Genomic DNA, 19,452 nt, shown 5'->3' on the forward strand with positions numbered 1-19,452 from the left:
TTTGTCTCCGTGTTTGTTTGTCCTGGTGTTTGTTTCTCTCATTGTTTGTGTTTATACACATTTCCGTTCATGGCCTTCTCAAGTGTCTCTCCGAATCTGGCAATTTTCTGCCTGGTCGCCTCTAATGTGCCTCTCTGTTTATCTGCTGTCACAACACAGCTGATTTATATATATTTGCATATCCAGGAAGTGACATTGCAGAATTACATTTAATTTAAGGGGCTGGAAATCAAACATTTGCAAACAGGAAGAAGAAAATAGTGTCTGTACCTGTGGCACAGATTTACAGATGCCATGAGTTTGATCAGATATGAAGTGAAGTCAGCTTCAGGAATATGACTAATGCCATTGGGAAGATAACCAGCGTAGTGTGAATTCAATCACTTTGGCAACCAAATGCTAATGACGCAGGGGGAAACTTTTTTCAGGCAGCGGAGATGGGCAATATTGCTTTCAGCAGGGGCTACGAACTGGCAAATTGGAACAAAATCAAGGCTGGAGGAGATACATGTGTGGTGACAATACTGCTGCTGCTGGCTCACATGGCGCATATGTACTCCTTCAAAAATGTTACCCATTCAATGTGAGTGAGACACATCAACAACACATGCATCTATAAAACAAGCTCTTTTTTCATAAAAAATAACCCATGTTAAGATTTGGGGATATTTGTGTGCATAAACCCCCCTGACATTCAAAGTGTCTTGGTAACCACCATGGCAACGCCTGAACCAAAATGAGTACATCAGTAGAGATAATAGATTGGAAAAAGATGGCTGAATTGGTGTGGTTCTCCAAACAAGATGAGGATGGATGTCAGCCTGCTGTGTTTATAGGATGTGTGATGACAGGGTGTTCCGAGTCAAGTGTCATCCGCATTTCTCACACATACACACACACACACACACTCACTCACACACACAAAATGCCCTGAAATTGCCCAATTTAAAAAGACACCACATAACAAATATACCTCACTACCTCACCCGAGCATATCTTAAAGGGACAGTTCGCTGCAAAATCAAAAATACATTCCGTTTTGCCTCTCATATGTGGTGCTACTTATACAGTTATAACATGTTGTTGTGAGTCTCCTAGTGGAGGAGATTGGCCGTAGAGACGTCTGTGCAATATAAGGGAATTTGATGGGACTTGTCTTGTGGTGCTAGGAAGCATTTTCTTTCTTCTTCTACTAACTACACCATGAATGTTTAGATTGTGCACAGTTTCAAGCTGTTGGTCCATGAGTAGATGTACTCGTCCTTTGATGAGTCCATACTGTTTTCAACGGCAGTTCCCATAAAATTGCTGACAACAAGGTCTGTGGATAATCTTGGGTAGCCGGAACATTTAAAGAATTGCTGCAATATCTTTTTCTAATGTAGTTTTTGGCAATTTGAGCAATACATGCAGATTTGCCGCTGGTTCCATTATATCGGAGGGAAGGGAAACATCTCTTGGATACTCATACACCATTGAGAATGAAAAATAGCCTTACAAATAAGAAGAAAACTATGTGCTTTTGCTTTTGGGGGGAACTGTCCCTTTAGCTTTTGGGGGGAACTGTCCCTTTAAGTGAAGACAATGGTCATGTATATATCCATGCTAACTCCTAAAATATACAAACACATAGGCAACACAATCTAAACATATGCATGCAGATACACACATTCATACATTCATGCCCACCCGCAATGAGCACACAAACATTTCTGATTATAAGCTTTCATAATCTCAGGTTTTTCTGTAGTGAAAGATGGAAACGATGAAAGACTGAGGGAAAGAAAGTACATGCAATTAAAGGCTGAGAGAGAGAGGAGAAAGGAGGACAGCGAGAATTTGAGTCCAAAGATGAAATGTTCCTCTGAGAAATGAAAGAAAAAACATCTCAAAAAGTCTTCTATTGTCTTGCATACACGTAAAAGTGATTTTAGAATGTGCTAGAGTGAAGGCGGTTTGGTGTTAAGTGCACATTTCCAAAGACACAAAAGTTCAATTGTGTTTGTCAGTGTGAGTTTCTGTGTTTGCGTGAGAGACGGTGAGAATTACAGAGGGAGACAGAGGGACTTTGAGAGCGAGTCGGTGTGTGCATAGATGAGGGTTTTCATGCAAATGTAACATTTGGGACGGTAGCGCGCGCCGCCATTTGCATACTCATTCACCCCGACTTGTTTATAAGTGAATAAATCCAGTGCTGCTTGGAGTACAACATCTGCTGCTGGGCCACTCACAGCAACACACACACACACACACACACACACACACACACACACACACACACACACACACACACACACACACACACACACACACACACACACACACACACACACACACACACACACACACACACACACACACACACACACACACACACACACACACACACACACACACACACACACACACACACACACACACACACACACACACACACACACACACACTGCACCCTTGGAATTACTATGCGACTATACCACATGTGTGCAAATGCATTAATATTTGTAAATATATCACGTGTTGACTTGTATGTCTGCACTTCTAGATGTGTGTGTGTGAGTGTGTGTTTCCCTTACCTTAGAGGTGTTGACTCGTCCCTCCTGGAAAGAGCAGTCGCTGGCGTCCTGTGTGCACATGTGGCGATATTTGCACCAGTGACAGGGAAAGTCTCCGTTAACGCAGGAGAGGCACCTGGGGGTAAAGCAATAATATGAAAACATTTGTGGAAAATATGAAATACGGTCATAATTTAGCAGTGTCACTTATTTTTCCTAAAATGTTCTTTAAAGGAGTTTACACTGCTTTTTGTTCCTTTGGTTACTTGATAAGCTAACAGTGTTTTGCTGCTCATGCTAACTATAGCTGTAGAGAAATGCTAGGTAGAAATAGACATAAGGTCATTTAGAAACAGTTAAAAAGTAAAACATGTATTGTGTAGCACTGACACGTTTTTAACAGGTGTCTTTGTCACAATTAGAAAACTTCACATGTATACAAGTTGTTGGACTAAAAACACAAGTATCTGTCCAAGAATAAACACAAATGAAATTTAGAAAAAGTTCAATTTTGCCAGTTGCCTGTCCAATGCTCACATTGTAATCCAAAAGACAGTTAATACAAACAAAACAATGACTCAATATATTAAAAAAAGCTGCCTCTAAAAGCATTTACAGTCGGAGACAAAAACAGACATTTTGAAGGAATGTCTGTGTTTATATTTTCTTAATTTCAATTAGCATAAAAACACAACTGCCAGCTACAACCATTACCAAGCAAAAGAGACTTCAATTCCTCACACATCTCATACTGTAGGATAGGAGAGTTTCCGCCAAGAACAACTTTTATGGAGGACGCACATTATATTATGACAGGCCTAACGTGGACGGGTATCAACACTTTTGCACAGCATCAAATGGTTACGGCCAAAACTCCAGAAATCACGTTGGAATGACGCGTGTCACCGTGTCCCCGTGCATTAAGACTTTATTCCAGCTGTCAGCCAGGCAGAGAGGGAGAGAGAATCCTTGGCGATCCACTCCTCCCTCCTTATTCTCCATGCTTTGAGGCTTACAGGGAACTAAGCTGGCAGACCAAGATAAGCCTGTTTTTATATAACACTTGCTTTTTTTCATCTTCCTCTTCTTTTTTAGAGTTGAGGAAGCAATATGAATGTATGTATATTCAAACATGGATTACCACACCAAAACAAGGCTATCAAAAATGAAATGTGAGGGAAGTTGTACAATTAAAGAAAGGTTAGTTTAGGATTTCACTTAACATTAATTCTGAGTATAGTTAAAATAGTTATTCCAATAGCAAAGCATGGTTCTCATTATGAAACAGGAGAAAGAAAAAGAAAAAAATATATTTTCTCAACAACGTTATGTGTCAATTCCTAGAGTGTATATATAAATGACTACTCATACATATTTACATCTGTGCTGTGTTAAATCTCACTTTTTTTTCTTCTCATTCTCACATTCTTGACATTTGAATGCAGGAGGTCTTGGCTAGCTGAGAAACCACTTACTGTCGCAACAAGTCAAAAGTTGAATAATTACAGAGACTGACACAAGTTGACGTTCAGTAACTTTTAAAAACCCTGACATTCTCTTTCATCTCAAACAAGTCCTGGCTCTGTCGTCTTTACACACCTCTGAACTACATTTCACTTAACTGGCTTAAGAGCGTCAAGCTCTAATTACATGTTACGTCAGTCCCCTCTCTTATATGCTGTCACTGTACTCAATCAGGCATCCTAAAACTCAACCCACACACACCCACTGTCTCTGCCCATCAAGTAACATCTACCCTGACTGACTGGGAACCGATAAGGTCCTTTGTATGTTTCCATCATCCAGTTATTGGTGCCCATATCTATGTTGCTTAGTGTAGCTTCGTTGCTATATGTAGTTTTGATTCGTTCTGCTGAAGCTCTTAGCTGACATTTTGTGACAAACTTTTTTTCTGTAGTTAGATGAGTAGATTGATGCCACTCTAATGCCTATACACTAAATATGTAACTAATAGCCTAGCTTAGCATAAATTAGAAGGAAACAGCCAGGATGGAACCCTGAAACCCTCTTTAACACTAGAACCGCCAGGGGTGGCTGTATACCTAAAACCGCCAACGGGTAAAATGTACCCGCTATTAGAATGCATTGATTTTCAAGGTACAATGTTCTTTTATTTATCATACTAGAACACAGGGTTAACAGTGAGTTTTGATCGCACAGTGATGACACTTATACCAATAGAATCTGTGGACTCTCAGCTTTCATCTATCTATCTATCTATCTATCTATCTATAAGGAACCGCAGTAAACAACAGTCGTTGCTATAGCAACACGTCATGTTTATGTTTACGCGTGGCAAAAATCACTGCATTTTCTATAAGGTAAATATTACCCGCTGGCGCTGATGGGTATAAATGGCAATTTCTTTGGCCATTTTTTCAATCTGACTTCATATTGACAATTTTTAACAACAGAGGGTGCTACATACTGTAACACACTTTCAGGAGAAGTCACATACTGGGAGACTTGAATATTTTATTGAAAAAAAGTTACATACAATCAAGAAACAGCAGCGGGTAAAATGTACCCGTTGGCGGTTCTAGTGTTAATGGTCACACATACATGCACACAGCACACACAGTGAAATTTGGCCTCTGCATTTAACCCATCCTAGAACTAGGAGCAGTGGGCAGCTATTGCACAGCGCCCGGGGAGCAATGGGAGTGGGGGGTGTCCCGTGCCTTGCTCAAGGGCACCACGGCAAATGCCACTCCAAGTAGCAGTCCACACTCCATATTTTAGGTCTGTTCGGGGACTTGAACCGTCGACCCTACAGCTCCCAGTCCAAGCCCCTACTGACTGAGCCACTGCCGGACAAACCAGACTCTTCAGGGACTCTTGCCGTGATTTTGAACGTACTGTTTCGTGTCATTGTTAAATATGAAGTCAGCTCAGGCCTCACACTGCGGTAACGTGTGCCACAGAGAGCAAAACCAAGGTAATGCCAAGAGATCTTCAATTTCCACCTTGCTTCTGCCGTAACACTACAGGAGCAGTGAAATGCAGGTGGCGGCGGGCTTTAACGCAGTTCCACAAGCATGTCAGTGGCTTTCAAGTAACGATAAAAGGAGAAATGCCCGTCTTTATGCAGTTCAGTTAAGTGTTAAATTCATCTGTTAAAAATGGCAACAAATTGGCAGAGCAACATAGCAATTTGTGGATAGGAGGAGCTAATTCTAAGCTAACTAAGCTAATGAATAAAATATTCTCTTTTTGTTAATGAATCCCCCTAAATACTACACGGTCCTTTAAAAGCTGCATGACATTCCTTTGCAAGTCTCTTTTCATGTTAAGTGAAAGCCAGCATTAGGGATTATTGTACTGTAAAATGCCTAAACCCATAAAGCCATATTGGGCACAGTGGGACATTCATTTCACAGAACATTAACCTAAACACACAAATGTTTATGTTGCTACCTTATCAGTGACAGATACAACACAGCAGTGATTCAATCTACATTCCTTTTTTATTCTTTCAGATAAAATCTGGCTCTTTCTTGGGGAAGAAAGGAGTGCTTTATTATTTGGAAGAGCTCCAACTAAATCAAATTCAAACTTTTTCAGTTTGAAAAAAAATAAATCACAACACCAACATCCCTGTTTGACTGACAAGCGATCTGTGACAAGTGCAGTGCAAAAGCATCACATAAATGAGCCTCCAGGGGAGTTTAAAAGCGGGTCCTCCAAACTGAAGGACAATTGCTCAGCTCACAATGCCACCCTGCCGGCAGAGAGACTGACTTTAAATTGGATTTCAGTCTAATCCGCGTTCTGTCTTTGTCCCTCTGTCCTTGGTTTTATTCAGATTTCAGAGGGTTAACTGGTAAATCATCTATGCTGGAGTGACAGAGTGATAGCTGTTTCATATAGCCGCCGTTAAGCTGGTGAGACTACACTGAACTGCAGTGTGAGTTTATAATCAATGCCAGAGGATTTCTATGGGGAGAAGGGTGGACTAAGGTTATGCTAACACTCTGATGTTTGTTAGCAGAACTGGTGAGCCAGTTCCTCCTCACTATTAACCCCAGGGTTTATCGATTTCTTGTTCGCAGGGACGATGTGCCCACACACTGCTCATGACACTCGCTGACTGAGAGGCACCTACACACACAAGCTGTCGGCTGTGTTGACATCGTTGCATTCCTCTGGGTCACCTGGGCAGCGGAGACTTGACGTGTACGGTAGGGCTGTCAATGTCTGGACGACTGGCTCGGGTAAGTGGCTGCGCTGCTGCAATGTAGTCAATAATATCCCCTGCTATTTAACAAGGCCCAGCCACCGAGTCAAACGCCTTTTCATCGTCTTCCAAGCTTTTGTTCTAGCGAGGCTGGATCGATGGAACAAAGCTGATGATATGCGAGCAACCGCTCCGCACAAACATATATGAATGTGCCCATTTAATTCTGCTCAATGAAAGGATAAAGCAGTGATTCTTTCCTCATTAGGAAGCATCTAAAGCCCACCAAAACTCAACATGTGTCTAGCCAAATGAAGTAGGCCAGTGACCCATTTTGAGGCACAAGGCGTACAGCTTTAATATCTTAATCAGTACTTTAAGCAACTATAGGCTTGTTGTGATTGCGATTAAAAGCTCAGATTGGCTTGACATCATATCTCCCATATATCTCTCATGTGGATAGTGTTTAGAAGAGAGATAACACTGGCTGTGCTACGAGAGCTATAAATAGGCGTCTTTGTGTTTTATCCAATAAAGCTCCAAAGTGAGCGGCACTAAAGTGAAGCATACATCATTAAGTTATACAGCACAGGGAACCAAATGAGAGGTTTGGATTCTCAACAGGGGAGCAAGACTCATTATAACATATCATTGCAACTTGTCACGGCAATGTCCAATAGCAGTAGGTCTCAACCCGCAGTTTAATTAAAGCTGGGTCACATTAATTGAAAAATGGACCAACAACTGTTTCCAGAAAATACTCTAATGGCGATGTAATGAACAGAAACTGTTTCCAACAACATGCCAAAAAAAGTTGCCAATGGGTAACGTAGACAACAGGGGGCCAAAGCGAACCGTCTGCCTGGAAGTGACGGTCCGTCATGGGGGCCCAAGCGTGGGCTGCTCCCCTCCCGTGAGTGCTTCCTTTCACTGCTCCCCTTTCATATTGTAATGGTCATGGTGGCCTGTGGCTGCGGCGCTAACCTTTTAGCTGTGTGGGACGCATTGTTCCTCACACAATGGACGCAATCTCACGCTTTAAATCTGTCTTCCCCTCTTCATGCCTCCTCCTCGGTTTGCTTTTTACCTCACCAGCTCTTGGGGAACGTCCCTTGTTGCCCTCTTTCCTCCAGCGCTCTCATTTCACTTTGTTTCTCTTCCTCTGTTTAAAAGATCCATCATCCCTGCTTAATTAAACCATTCCAAACCTCTTTTTTTATGCAAATGTATCATATTGTAACAGCGTATGAGACTAGCTCGCAGCATGATATGCTTTCTGTGCGTTCTCCTGACTGTGAGTGCACCTGCTCTCGTGTGTGTCTGTGGCTGGTGAAGCAGGTGCTGCATCCACCTTCATAGCGAGGCGGTGGGAAGTCGCACACAAGCCAGTCTGGGCGCTTGCCTGCAGGCTACCAGGCTTCTGCATCTGTGCGTCTGTGTGTTGCGAGCATGTGCTACACTTCCCCTCGCCTGCCACGCCCACGAGGAGAGCTCCATTATCTGCTGTTGAACTGTGCCGCCTCCTGCGCCCGGCTTCCTACAGGCGATGTCAAAGATTCAGGGGTAAAAGGTGATGGGAGAGGGGGAGTGGTGTATAATTTGTTGGTTTAGGTTACAGCTGCCGCGGTGATAACTGCACTGTAGTGGCACAGTCCCGCGGAGTCCTGTGGGGGCCAGCGGAGCCAACATCAAAGACACTGGGGGGGAGCTAGTAAATAGGCACACAAACGAGAAAACTCTTCCTGCCTGCACAAACATTGCATAAACATATACAACCAATACATTGCAGGCTCTTTAACTCCCAAGGAACAAACAGAAAACTCCACACATGTTCCCACTGTTATACAAAATGAATCAAAGCCATTGAACTATGTCTGGAGGCCCTGAGAAGTGGCCCAGGTGAGCCCTCTCGACATGCCCACTCCATTATGACCATCTCCACACATGCACCCGGCTACAGCTAATTAACGGCCTATTACTATGCAGATATATTCAGGGCCAAGAGCAGTGCGCAGGCAATAAATGGGGCTTGATGAACGAGAGAGGGGCAAGAAAAGGGAGACGGGGGGAGGAGGGCTAAAAAGGGATTGGAGACGAGAAAGTAAAAGGCAGACAGGAGGAAGGTGGGAAGGCAGGGGGGGGACAGAGGGCGAGGGGGGAGGATGGAGGCAGAACAAGTGCACTTCACACTCCTTAGTACTAGATGCGTGTACTGCTGGTAATTCAGGAAGTATGGCCAATATTCACAATGTTCTTCCCTTTACAGCTTTTTTAATAGAGGACAAATGTAGTCTAAAATCAACTTCCTTGGCAATATTATCACTTAAAGCATTATTGGTCTATTTCCTTCATCTTTATTGTTTCTGAGATGCATTAAAAATGCTAAAAATAAATAAAAAAAGGCAGACAAACAGAGTTTCTAAGGTTCTTAGTTATTGGACTATTTGTCTGTATTTCTCTTTGATTTAACTTATGTCGACACTCATTTCCTTTTTACAAATGTCTCCTCTATCAAAAACAGACAGAGAGGAGGAGGGAAAAAGCCCCACATGCATCATTTCTTTGGGATATTCCAAATGATAGAAACATTAGAATAAGTAATGCAGTCATCAATATATGCTTGGCAACAGAAATATCAATTCACTTTGAGTGTGCCACGGATGCATCTTCTTAGCAGGTGTATGGACACAAAGTGCAGATGCCTTCAGTAAATGAGAGATGTGAGTCTGTGCCAGGCTGAAGAGACTGAAGAGAGAGAGTAACAGCGACTTTAGAGCAGTAGCCAAGAGTCATTTATGGAATGACATTTTCATTTAACCTTTATTTAACAAGGCAGGTCAATTAAGAACACATTCTTATTTTATTGTCAGGACAATCTCACTCTGGTCCTGCCTGCCTCTTTTCTCTTCCTGTGGAGGTTAAACTGAACATCTGCACTGGCATTTAGAGACAGAGACACTTCATTTTAGAAAAAAACAATTATTTCTGGTTAAATATTGCAAATGCCGTTACAGGAAAGGGAAAACCCAAAAGCATCAAACAACCTCTTAATATTATAGCTTTTGCAATGTTAAAGTCTACAAATTGCATTTTTAAAAGGACTATTCTTCAATCCAGCCTTATTTGTCGTATACAACACACTGAACCATGCATATACAGCACAACAACTCCCTTTAAAATCAGTGCTGAAAAGCCAATCAGTATATCAATGCTTACAATATGGATAATTCATTTCCAGGAAACACGACTGACGTGTTTTAAGATCCGAAAGCTTGGCTGCTCTCCTAGGTCCTGCATGGTTAGGAATCGATGTATTATTTCACTCACCAGTACTCCCTTTATTGCTTGAGATTTAATTAACTAATTGATTTGTAAAAAGCTTAAATACATTGAATAATGAATTAGCAAAGGTTGCATGCTGCTCTCTACGTAACAGGAGTAATTTGCAGGCCAATATTTTAGCACTACTGCTTTTAAGAAAGGGCCGCAGTCCCCACTCTATTGATCACTGCTTTCCACCAGTCTGCATCTTGCAGGACATATCTAATTCCACTTCATGCACACTTAGCAACAAACTTTTACCTATGAAAAAAAACAAAATACTTACGATTGGTGGACGCTGCAGTTGTAGAAGATAAAGTCAACGCTGGCAAACTTCTTCCCCGTCTCTTTCGACTTCAGATACAACTTTATAATGCGTCGGTCACCTACAAGGAGTCACAAAACACTGTGTAACCATTGCTTTTCTTCTTTTACAGTCATCCAATATCTCTATTGAGTACAACAGATGTTATCTTATAAAGTCAGTATATGGAAAATGTTTCATGAACCCAGGATCAGGCCCAAGCCCAGGCAATACATTCGGAAATGTTAACTGCCTCATTTTTTGGAGTTACTTGTCAGTTCTTGTACAGCTTTGGAGCCGTAATATAACGGCTGGAGAGTAAGCAGAGCCTAGAGCTGAGTCAATAGAATTTTAAAAGGGAAGCTGCTCAGCTGTCCATATGCATTTATGGGTTTTGTGCATTAAGTTAGTGAATCAGCAGTTTCTCATGTTAATAATCACAAAGAAATGGTTGCATTTAAGGAGCAGATTGACTCGTGTTTCTCACAGTTGAATAAACAGGCTGAATGAAGCAAACTTTCTATTTTTGACACTATCAAACAAAACTGTTCAACCGAGAAGCACATAATGATGCACTGCCTTTTTTTCTCTCTAAGACAAAGGTTTAAAAGTTAAGAGCCTGAAATGTGACAAAACTATAAAAAATTCCGAATGTGCAACTTCGAGAAACCCAGTGAACCTAAAGCGCTCCCAAGTTCACAACTGTGTTAGCCTAACTTATTTACTGCAACAAGTATATGATGCCCCAATCGGAAAGATATAAATAAATAGCCTAATGTTAAATGCTAACAAATGTAGCCAGTTAGCTAAAGTGACAACAATATCAAAGTCATTATGAATCAACTTTCTAACTGCTACAGTTTATTGACACAAAGTCAAAATAAACATCGCCATGCTCGCTCCTAGCTTAACAATGTCGTATTTGCTACCCAGCTAACCAGCTAACCAGCTAACTGGCTATATAGTTAAAGTTTTTATTTTTGTAACTGTGTATTTCTAGTGTCTTAAATTACAGCATTGTCCTACAGTTATTTAAAACAAAAATCTTTATCATGTTTGTGGATTTAGCTAACTCAAGCTTACCGGCTAATTGAAGGCTATTGAGCTTGACATCTTAAGAGAAACAAGGGGGTACCTGATTAACTCTGAAGAATTATGAAAAGTGAAAATAGGGGAAAAAAGCTTTTTAAAAAGGGGCAATTGAAAAAGTATATTTAGTTAACTTCTCTGATTCTGAAAATAAATGATAAAATAACATAAAATAAAGACATGTGCTCTTATCTCCACGTTATTTAACAAATTGTAGATTCATTCATTTATTTTACACAATCCTATGATTATAATAAAATGATAATTCATTCTCAAAATGAAAATTACATTTAGCAACAGGTAGATTCCACAACAGAGTACCATTGTCATAGTAAAAGTCAGTCATTGTGATCCCACACCATAATTCTACAATTCAACAATCGATGCACATGATGTGATTTGGTCAGGTTTAGAACAAATTGTCTTTACCTTGGTCTCGAGTGATGGGCAACACTTCTTTTGTCGAAGGGGACAGGCAGAAGATCCGTCCCCCGTAGATGCGTCCTTCTGTCTCTACATAGTCCTCAAATGAGCAGTTCACTCCAGCAGACAAACTGGGCACATTCTGTGCCTGAAGTGACAACTAGAGGAGGAAGGAAAGCAGAAAGGAGAGGGTGAGGGGCAACATAAAGTTAATGTACTATTGGTGATGCCATTAGCAAGATTTTGATTGTCTGACTCAAATACGTGCATATATGTGACTCTTCATCTTAAATTCAAAATGATTGACGAACTGCCAGCTATGACTCAAGAACACGCTTCACTACATCTAATTTCACATTTATCTTGCTCATTTGTGCTGTCTATCTTCCTTTCTTCCACGTCTACCTGTTTGACAACAACACACCACCACACACACACACACACACACACACACACACACACACACACACACACACACACACACACCACACACACACACACACACCACACACACACACACACACACACACACACACACACCCACACACACACACACACACACACACACACACACACACACACACACACACACACACACACACACACACAGACACACTGTACCTGCACTTCTGACATGGTGACGGAGACGGTGTCAGGTTGGACGGAGAGTCGCACGCACTGCTCCACTCTGGTGGTGAAACGCTGAGGCTCCTCTGCTCGCTCACAGCTGTCCTTCCTCGAACATCTGGAGGTGGAAGATACAATAGTCATGACTCCATTCAAAAACAGTTTGGCAAGTATTTAGTTCACTTTTACTTGCCATGTTAAATCCACACTAGTCATTACTATTGGTTGAGATAAAATGCACGTTGTTTGTAGAAAGATTGGCATTGGTACCATCAGAAGCCTCTTAGGGAGAGATAGAACTGTAGTCTGGCTCCATCATTAAACCAATATGTATGTGTACTTAACGTGAGGTTGCCTTAACCTAAATGTACCCCTGGTTTACAATGGATTAAGTGCACTTATACATTATTAAAAGGCTATCACTATGGCAGACAATCTAAAACACACCATAGTATAGTACAACAGTCAAATATAGAGCCCAGCACACAGCCAGAGTAAAAAAACAAATGGGGCATAGTGTTAGTTCGGGCGGTCACAATGCATTAGCTGATTGGCACCAGCTGCTCAGTCATGCCTCACCATCAGAGGCTCATTCATCTGGTTGGCTATCAGCTGACTAGTAACATCCAATTAATTTAACACAGGTGTACATGGTGGCGTTTAAAACCTGACACCTCAATAAAACTCTGATAGCTCATCATGCCAGCCCCACCCAAACGTACCTATGTGCCAATCATTTGGTATTGCAGACTTTACAAATATTTGGGTTACTATATATTTACAGTAGATTGTCTGGCTGATCACATACAAAGTTCACAGTCTAAACAATGTAATGCAAGATTAATGGTGTATAAACCACGTGAATTTATGTCTATTCACATATAACCTACTGTATGTCATTGTTATCCATGACAAATGATGTATGTATACAGTGCACCAAAGTAAGCACCAATTTGAAATCGTTGTTGAAAGAGAGTATCAGTAGAAGTCCCATTTATTTAATTTGGTGAGTGGGTCAGAAAACAATGTCATTTCACCAATGGGGCAGCTGGTAGCCCATCATACAAGTAATAGAAAATAATGTATTTATGACAATTTTCATAAACAAAGAATGAGGGAAGGACTTCTAATATCGACAGCTTTGACTTTGTCATTCAAAAAATGTAATTTCTTTACACATGTATGAATTCATAAGATCACAGAGTGATTTTAAAGTTTTTTCTTTGCTGAACATAACGGCTTAAGAGACCACAAATTGTGTATTTTTTGTTGACACACAAAGCAGCTCCACATAATACTACTTGTCACAATGTAACATTATCTGCAGAGAGCCCAATCTAATCAATGAAATTACATAATGAATTCAACAAAGCAAACAGTATATGCACTTACACGTTATGCAGCACACACCAGCCACAGTGAGGGTCCCCTGCTCCGAGACAAGTTCCACAGGAGCTGTACTGCTCACAGCTCTCCACCGGTACACGGGTCACCTGGAATTGAAACACACACATAGAAATACACACTTGGTTAATATTGCACGTAAACCCTGTTCACACCACCTTCAAACAGCTTATACCATATAGGCCTGGTGTACGCAGGATCTACCGGAGGTGTCCTGTGCCTGGAATATGAGATTAGGAGGGAACAAGCCCACTGTGACTACTGTATCAGAGATAAACAGCTCTGGAGGTGCTGCTTACAACTCCACACTGCGGCATACCAGGCTAGCTAGAGGGGGGAGAGTCGAGGTTTAAACACATGTAAACACACACTTGGGTTAAGATTACCTCCTCTGACAAACATCTCTTTGTGATATAGTATGTATTGTTCTCCAGTGGATCAGGAAACACTGATACATGCAGGCAGCTTAAAATACTAAAAGGTATATAGAAAATGAAAATAGCCCTCAGAAATCTTTCTTACTCTACTTATTGTAAAAACCCTTTAAAAATCAGATTGAGCCTCCTGATCACTCATTTGTAGTGTAGTGTCTTCGGCCATCCTAAACTCTGAAATGTTTTTCGGATTTCATATCGCTTAACACCATATCCCAACGGGCATTGCGGCTAAAACATCCAATCACCGAGCTTCAAGCTGAGGATCTTGGGTAATCAGTTCAGTGGGTGTGTATCGCAATGATGCTCGAAATGTCCCGTATAGGCCTACGTCTGTTTCCGGTGACTTTATTTTGAAATTCAGTTCCTGAGGAACGGCTAAAAAGCCCAAGATTATAGAATTAAACGAATAAATAAAAACAAGGATAATTGTGTGTTATTGTTGAGTAAATAACAGTATGTTATTTAGAAAATAATAACAAATTAGAAGGAAAAAAAGATTGAACAAATACAGATTTCGTTATTCTGAGGCTCTGAGCCCCATTTATTTTCCTTGCGGACGGCAAAAAAAGTCAGACATTATACGATTTAAAATAAAAACAATAATTGTGGCTTGGTATTGAGTAAGAACATGTTTTTATGAACCACACAGCTTCCGGTCTACCATGACCCGACCGGACAAAAAGAAGTGGTGCAGGCACAAAACGTGGCGTACCATATGCACGCAAAACTCGGCCTCAGAACTCAATGGGAATGGTTAGCGTATCATATGCACGCAAAATCGGACTTCTGCGTATCTATTGCACGCATTTCCAATGTGTAAAGTCGTGTCATTTGTACGCAGACTGAAGAGAGTGGGTTGGTAATTAAATCAACACTCTAGAGTTGTTAGGAGAATTCAACAATTGACTCCCTGTTTCAACACCAACTCGTTTTGAATAATAACTATCTTGGAGTTGAATGACACTTAATATGAGTTGAAACAACTCTATTATTTAAATTCCCAACTCCAACACTGAAAATATAACACTTTTGATTTTGCTGTGATTATGTATTATTTTAATATTTTCTTTACATATGAACTTAGAAAGGGTTAACAAACATCTGTTCTAGTGATAGGACTATAAAAGAGGACTAAGCTTGCTTACCGTGTGTGAATTTCTTACAAAGAATATGCTATACAGTGCTGTACATAACACCATCAAGATAAGCATCAAGAGTTACTCCTTTTGTCCACTAAATCTCTACTGGCTGCCATCTGTGAGTCTGCATGACTAAGATTAGATGAAACTTTAATGATCTCTGGGGAAATTGGAGAACTTGCGTATTAACAAGGACATCAAACAGTGCTGTCCAAATGTACCTGCTGCTTAAACTGCAACCAAAGTAAGATGAGATCAGGGAGGGAGAGGACATAATCATTCAAGAAGCCCATTTCCACACAGTTGTCTATACACCTGTCATTAAACGTGTTTTCTGCTGCTGTTTGCATTTTCACCACCCACCATCTGTCTGCTCTGTCATCAGCGAGTTACCTTGACTTTCACCCATGTAGAAGATTTTAAAGTTGAGAAATTAACTTATGAAAGCTTTTTGAAATACTTAAATCATACCAGTGCACACTTCTGTCTACTCTGTGTCTGTTAGATCTCAATAAAGCAGCAGTGTATCAGCATCCATGTGTTATATCTCATCTTGGAGAAGGAGTTTGTTCGTGACAGACGTATTGGCAGACAGGATACTGCCTCAGGGGAACACACATACACCTGAGAAAGTTACAATGTGGACCAAATTAAGAGTTTGAGACAATTGATATGGGGCAGTTATTCAATACTTAAATAATCCACTGAACGACAGACACACTTACAGACACATGCACACCTCCAGCAGCCTCAGTCAGGTGAATTACGAGATCAATAACGCAGGGGGGGGGGCACACCAGGTGAGCTGGAAGGTGGTGAGGGTGAATTCTAATGGCAGCTGCAGGCACCGCAGTGTAGGAACCTTCAAAGTGGAAACTCTTCCTTCATGCGCCTTTTTTTTAAATTCTCAACCTTCAAACAGGGAATCAGGCTCTTTTCATGTCCTTTGCTTGAACAACCGCTGCATGATTAATTAAATGCATACCTTGATTTCATGTCACTGTATGCTATCAAATATGTTATTCCATCAGATGAATTTAAATGCAGGTAGCAGGCTCTGCTGCCCTCCTGCAGAGTGACGATTAATTCATTTGTGTCTGTTCAAGTTATCAAAGACTGAAATATATCCATAACTATTTCACAGACTGGCATGATATTTGGTAAAACATCCATGGTCCCCAGAGGTGGACCCTTGCTTATCATGTTATGCCACCAGGAGGCCAAATGTTTCACTTACAAGGTGAAATATTTGAAAATGTGCTTGATAGTTTGCCGCATAACATTCAAACATTTATGATTCTCCGACTTTGAATCAGATTGGATGCCGCTTGTTTCCTACAATTGAATTCCTAAACAAAAAAACTGCCATTTTAATATTGGTATTGAGGGAAACATACTTTCTCCCGTGTTATGGACGCAGTTTTCACATTGGTAAATTAAACCAAACAAAGCAAAAATGCTAAAAAACGACTTCTTAAGTTAAGTAAAACATTGTATTTTGGCTTTAAATAAGTATGTTTGAAGTTACGCATATACAGAAAAATACTCAAGATTGACTCTAGGTTTCTACACAGGACACAAACACCATGTCTCTTGGTACTTCCATAGGAAAACTACACTGTTTGATTACTTTCTGTGTGCACAATTTGTATAAATTGTATAATGACATCTCCTTTATTTGTTTTCCCTTTTGTAGTAGGTATGTATATGCTCCTTAGATGTTATTATTTATAAAGTGGCATCCCTAGAAAGCTTTTTAAAAGCACATCTCTCAACTAGACGCCGGCAAAAACCCTCCATTTCATCCTCCAAATGTTTACCTCATCTTTCTGTGTCACTCTGATGTACAGTTGGGACACAATAGCTTATGGCAGATTCATAGCATGATAATAGTAACCTGTGTCTGATAACTATTATAATGCTACCATTACCAGGCCTCTCACAGGACACCAAATAGCAGCAAATTGCAGTCATTACTAGCGCTTGGACAAATACTATGCTAGATATAGAGCCTATATGATAGAGGAAGGGGGGGGGGGGGGAAATGTGTCACGCTCAAGCACAATAGCCAGGGAGAGAAGTTTATTCAATGGGGCTTTGTGGTAGTGGGCAGGATGATGTATTCCAATGGAACAGTTCAATTATTGAGTTTTAGAAAACAGATAATAGGACGGGAAGCAGGAGATGCTCAGCCAAAGACTCTTTGTCTTACTGAGGTGGCAAGGGAGCATGTGTGTGTGTGTGTGTGTGTGTGTGTGTGTGTGTGTGTGTATGTGTGTGTGTGTATGTGTGTGTGTGTGTGTGTGTGTTTGTGTGTGTGTGTGTGTGTGTGTGTGTGTGTGTGTGTGTGTGTGTTTGTGTGATGGTAAGTAAGAGAGAACCACCTTTTTATATTAAATATGGCATTTCCATTCCTGGCCTATTTGCTGTTGCAGAGGGGAACACATTCATTCTGTGGACAGTGGAGGGAGGCGGGGGAGGAAAGTGGCAGGGGAAATGAGGTGGAAAAAGATAGAAAGAATGATATCACCGTGAATACATTTGCTTTTTACACATTAGGTCGCACTTTATATTAAGGTACACAAATTAACCATCAACTAGTTGTCAATTAACATGCATATTAGCAGTATATTGGCTCTTTATTAGTCATTATAAAACACTTATTAATGCCTTATTCTACATGACCATATTCTACAAGTAATAGGCCATTAGTTGAGAGTTTTTCCTCAATAACCCTCTAATTAGTGATTATTTGTTGCAAGTAAGGAAGTTGTTGTACATGAGTTTTGGTCTTAATATGCTCTGCTCAATATGGGCCTAATAAGGCAGTAACCACAAGAATAGTTATTATCCCATAATAACACTTAACAAATATGATCTATTCTTATGTAACAAGACATGAAACTATAAGTGTAAATAACTCAAAATTAGGTAGCCTATTTATATCTAAGAATATGTTTTGGGGTATTGACAGTTCAGCTACCAATAGCAAGGTGATATTGACCTGTATGTTTCATATTTGCAAATGTATATATTTGTCAAATTTGTACTGAAGGTTAGACAGGAAACCGGGTACAGGAAGTAGGAGAAAGTGAACTGAATAGCATGGCAGTAGACATCCATGAGTAGACTGCTACTAATTTTCCCTATGCAACCTGAAGAGTAAAGGGTCAAGTCCGTCAGAAAGCAATGACTGTAAGTGTAAGCCTTACACTTACACTGTAAGGATTAGTAACATGTATTGTGTTTATGTGATGACATTTGGAGATGTTAAAACACAATGAGAAAATGCGTTAGCATTCACGCTAGCATTTGCGTTAGCATTTGCGCAAGTGTTATCATACATGCTAGCGTTAGCCATAGGCTACTAGCCTGTATACATGCTTATTGCACAGCTAGCATTAGCTATATTTACCTTGTTTACACTTAGCGCTCCTATGTGTTAATCTGTGTATGTTACCCTTGCATGTATGAGATCATTAAGTGCCTTGTAACTTCTTTTTTTATAGTTTCACTCCATTTGAATGTCAGTGGACTGCAAATAAGTCAATAAAGGAGCATGGCTGCTCATTCCCTGGCTCTCAAAAGAGTTTGGCTGGCTGTTTCATCTATGTTCACACTGAGACAGTACAACACATAGGGAGAACAGTACACCTATTGTGTAAGTACATACAAGCAGGTCCCACAGTATGATCACAAATACATAAACTCTGTTAAAAATCAGTTTTTATTAAGAAGTACAGGCTGTATGTATGTTCTCAGCCTTGGAGAAACTTGACATGTGTTGGTACATATGTCTGAACCTCTCTTTAGTGGTTCATTAATAAAACAGATATTTCAACGTGTGCCTACTTTGTTCATGTACTGTTGAGGTTCATTTCAGTAGTTGTGTGCTATAAAGTGTTTACAAAGTGTGAAGAGGAGGCAACTTTAGAATAGGGAACCTGTTCAGGTC

General features: G+C 40.6%; 1 protein-coding gene across 1 annotated transcript in view; it reads right to left on the reverse strand.

Annotated features, from left to right (window-relative positions):
- Positions 1-19,452, reverse strand: part of plxna1a (plexin A1a) — a 269,839-nt gene that overhangs the window by 113,696 nt on the left and 136,691 nt on the right. Inside the window, 5 exon segments of the mRNA XM_034144547.1 lie at positions 2,577-2,691; positions 10,361-10,460; positions 11,897-12,050; positions 12,512-12,635; positions 13,910-14,010. Of these exon segments, the coding sequence (XP_034000438.1) occupies positions 2,577-2,691; positions 10,361-10,460; positions 11,897-12,050; positions 12,512-12,635; positions 13,910-14,010 (594 nt within the window).

The sequence above is a fragment of the Trematomus bernacchii genome, unplaced genomic scaffold (genome assembly GCF_902827165.1).
Source record: "Trematomus bernacchii unplaced genomic scaffold, fTreBer1.1, whole genome shotgun sequence".
Taxonomy (NCBI): domain Eukaryota; kingdom Metazoa; phylum Chordata; class Actinopteri; order Perciformes; family Nototheniidae; genus Trematomus; species Trematomus bernacchii.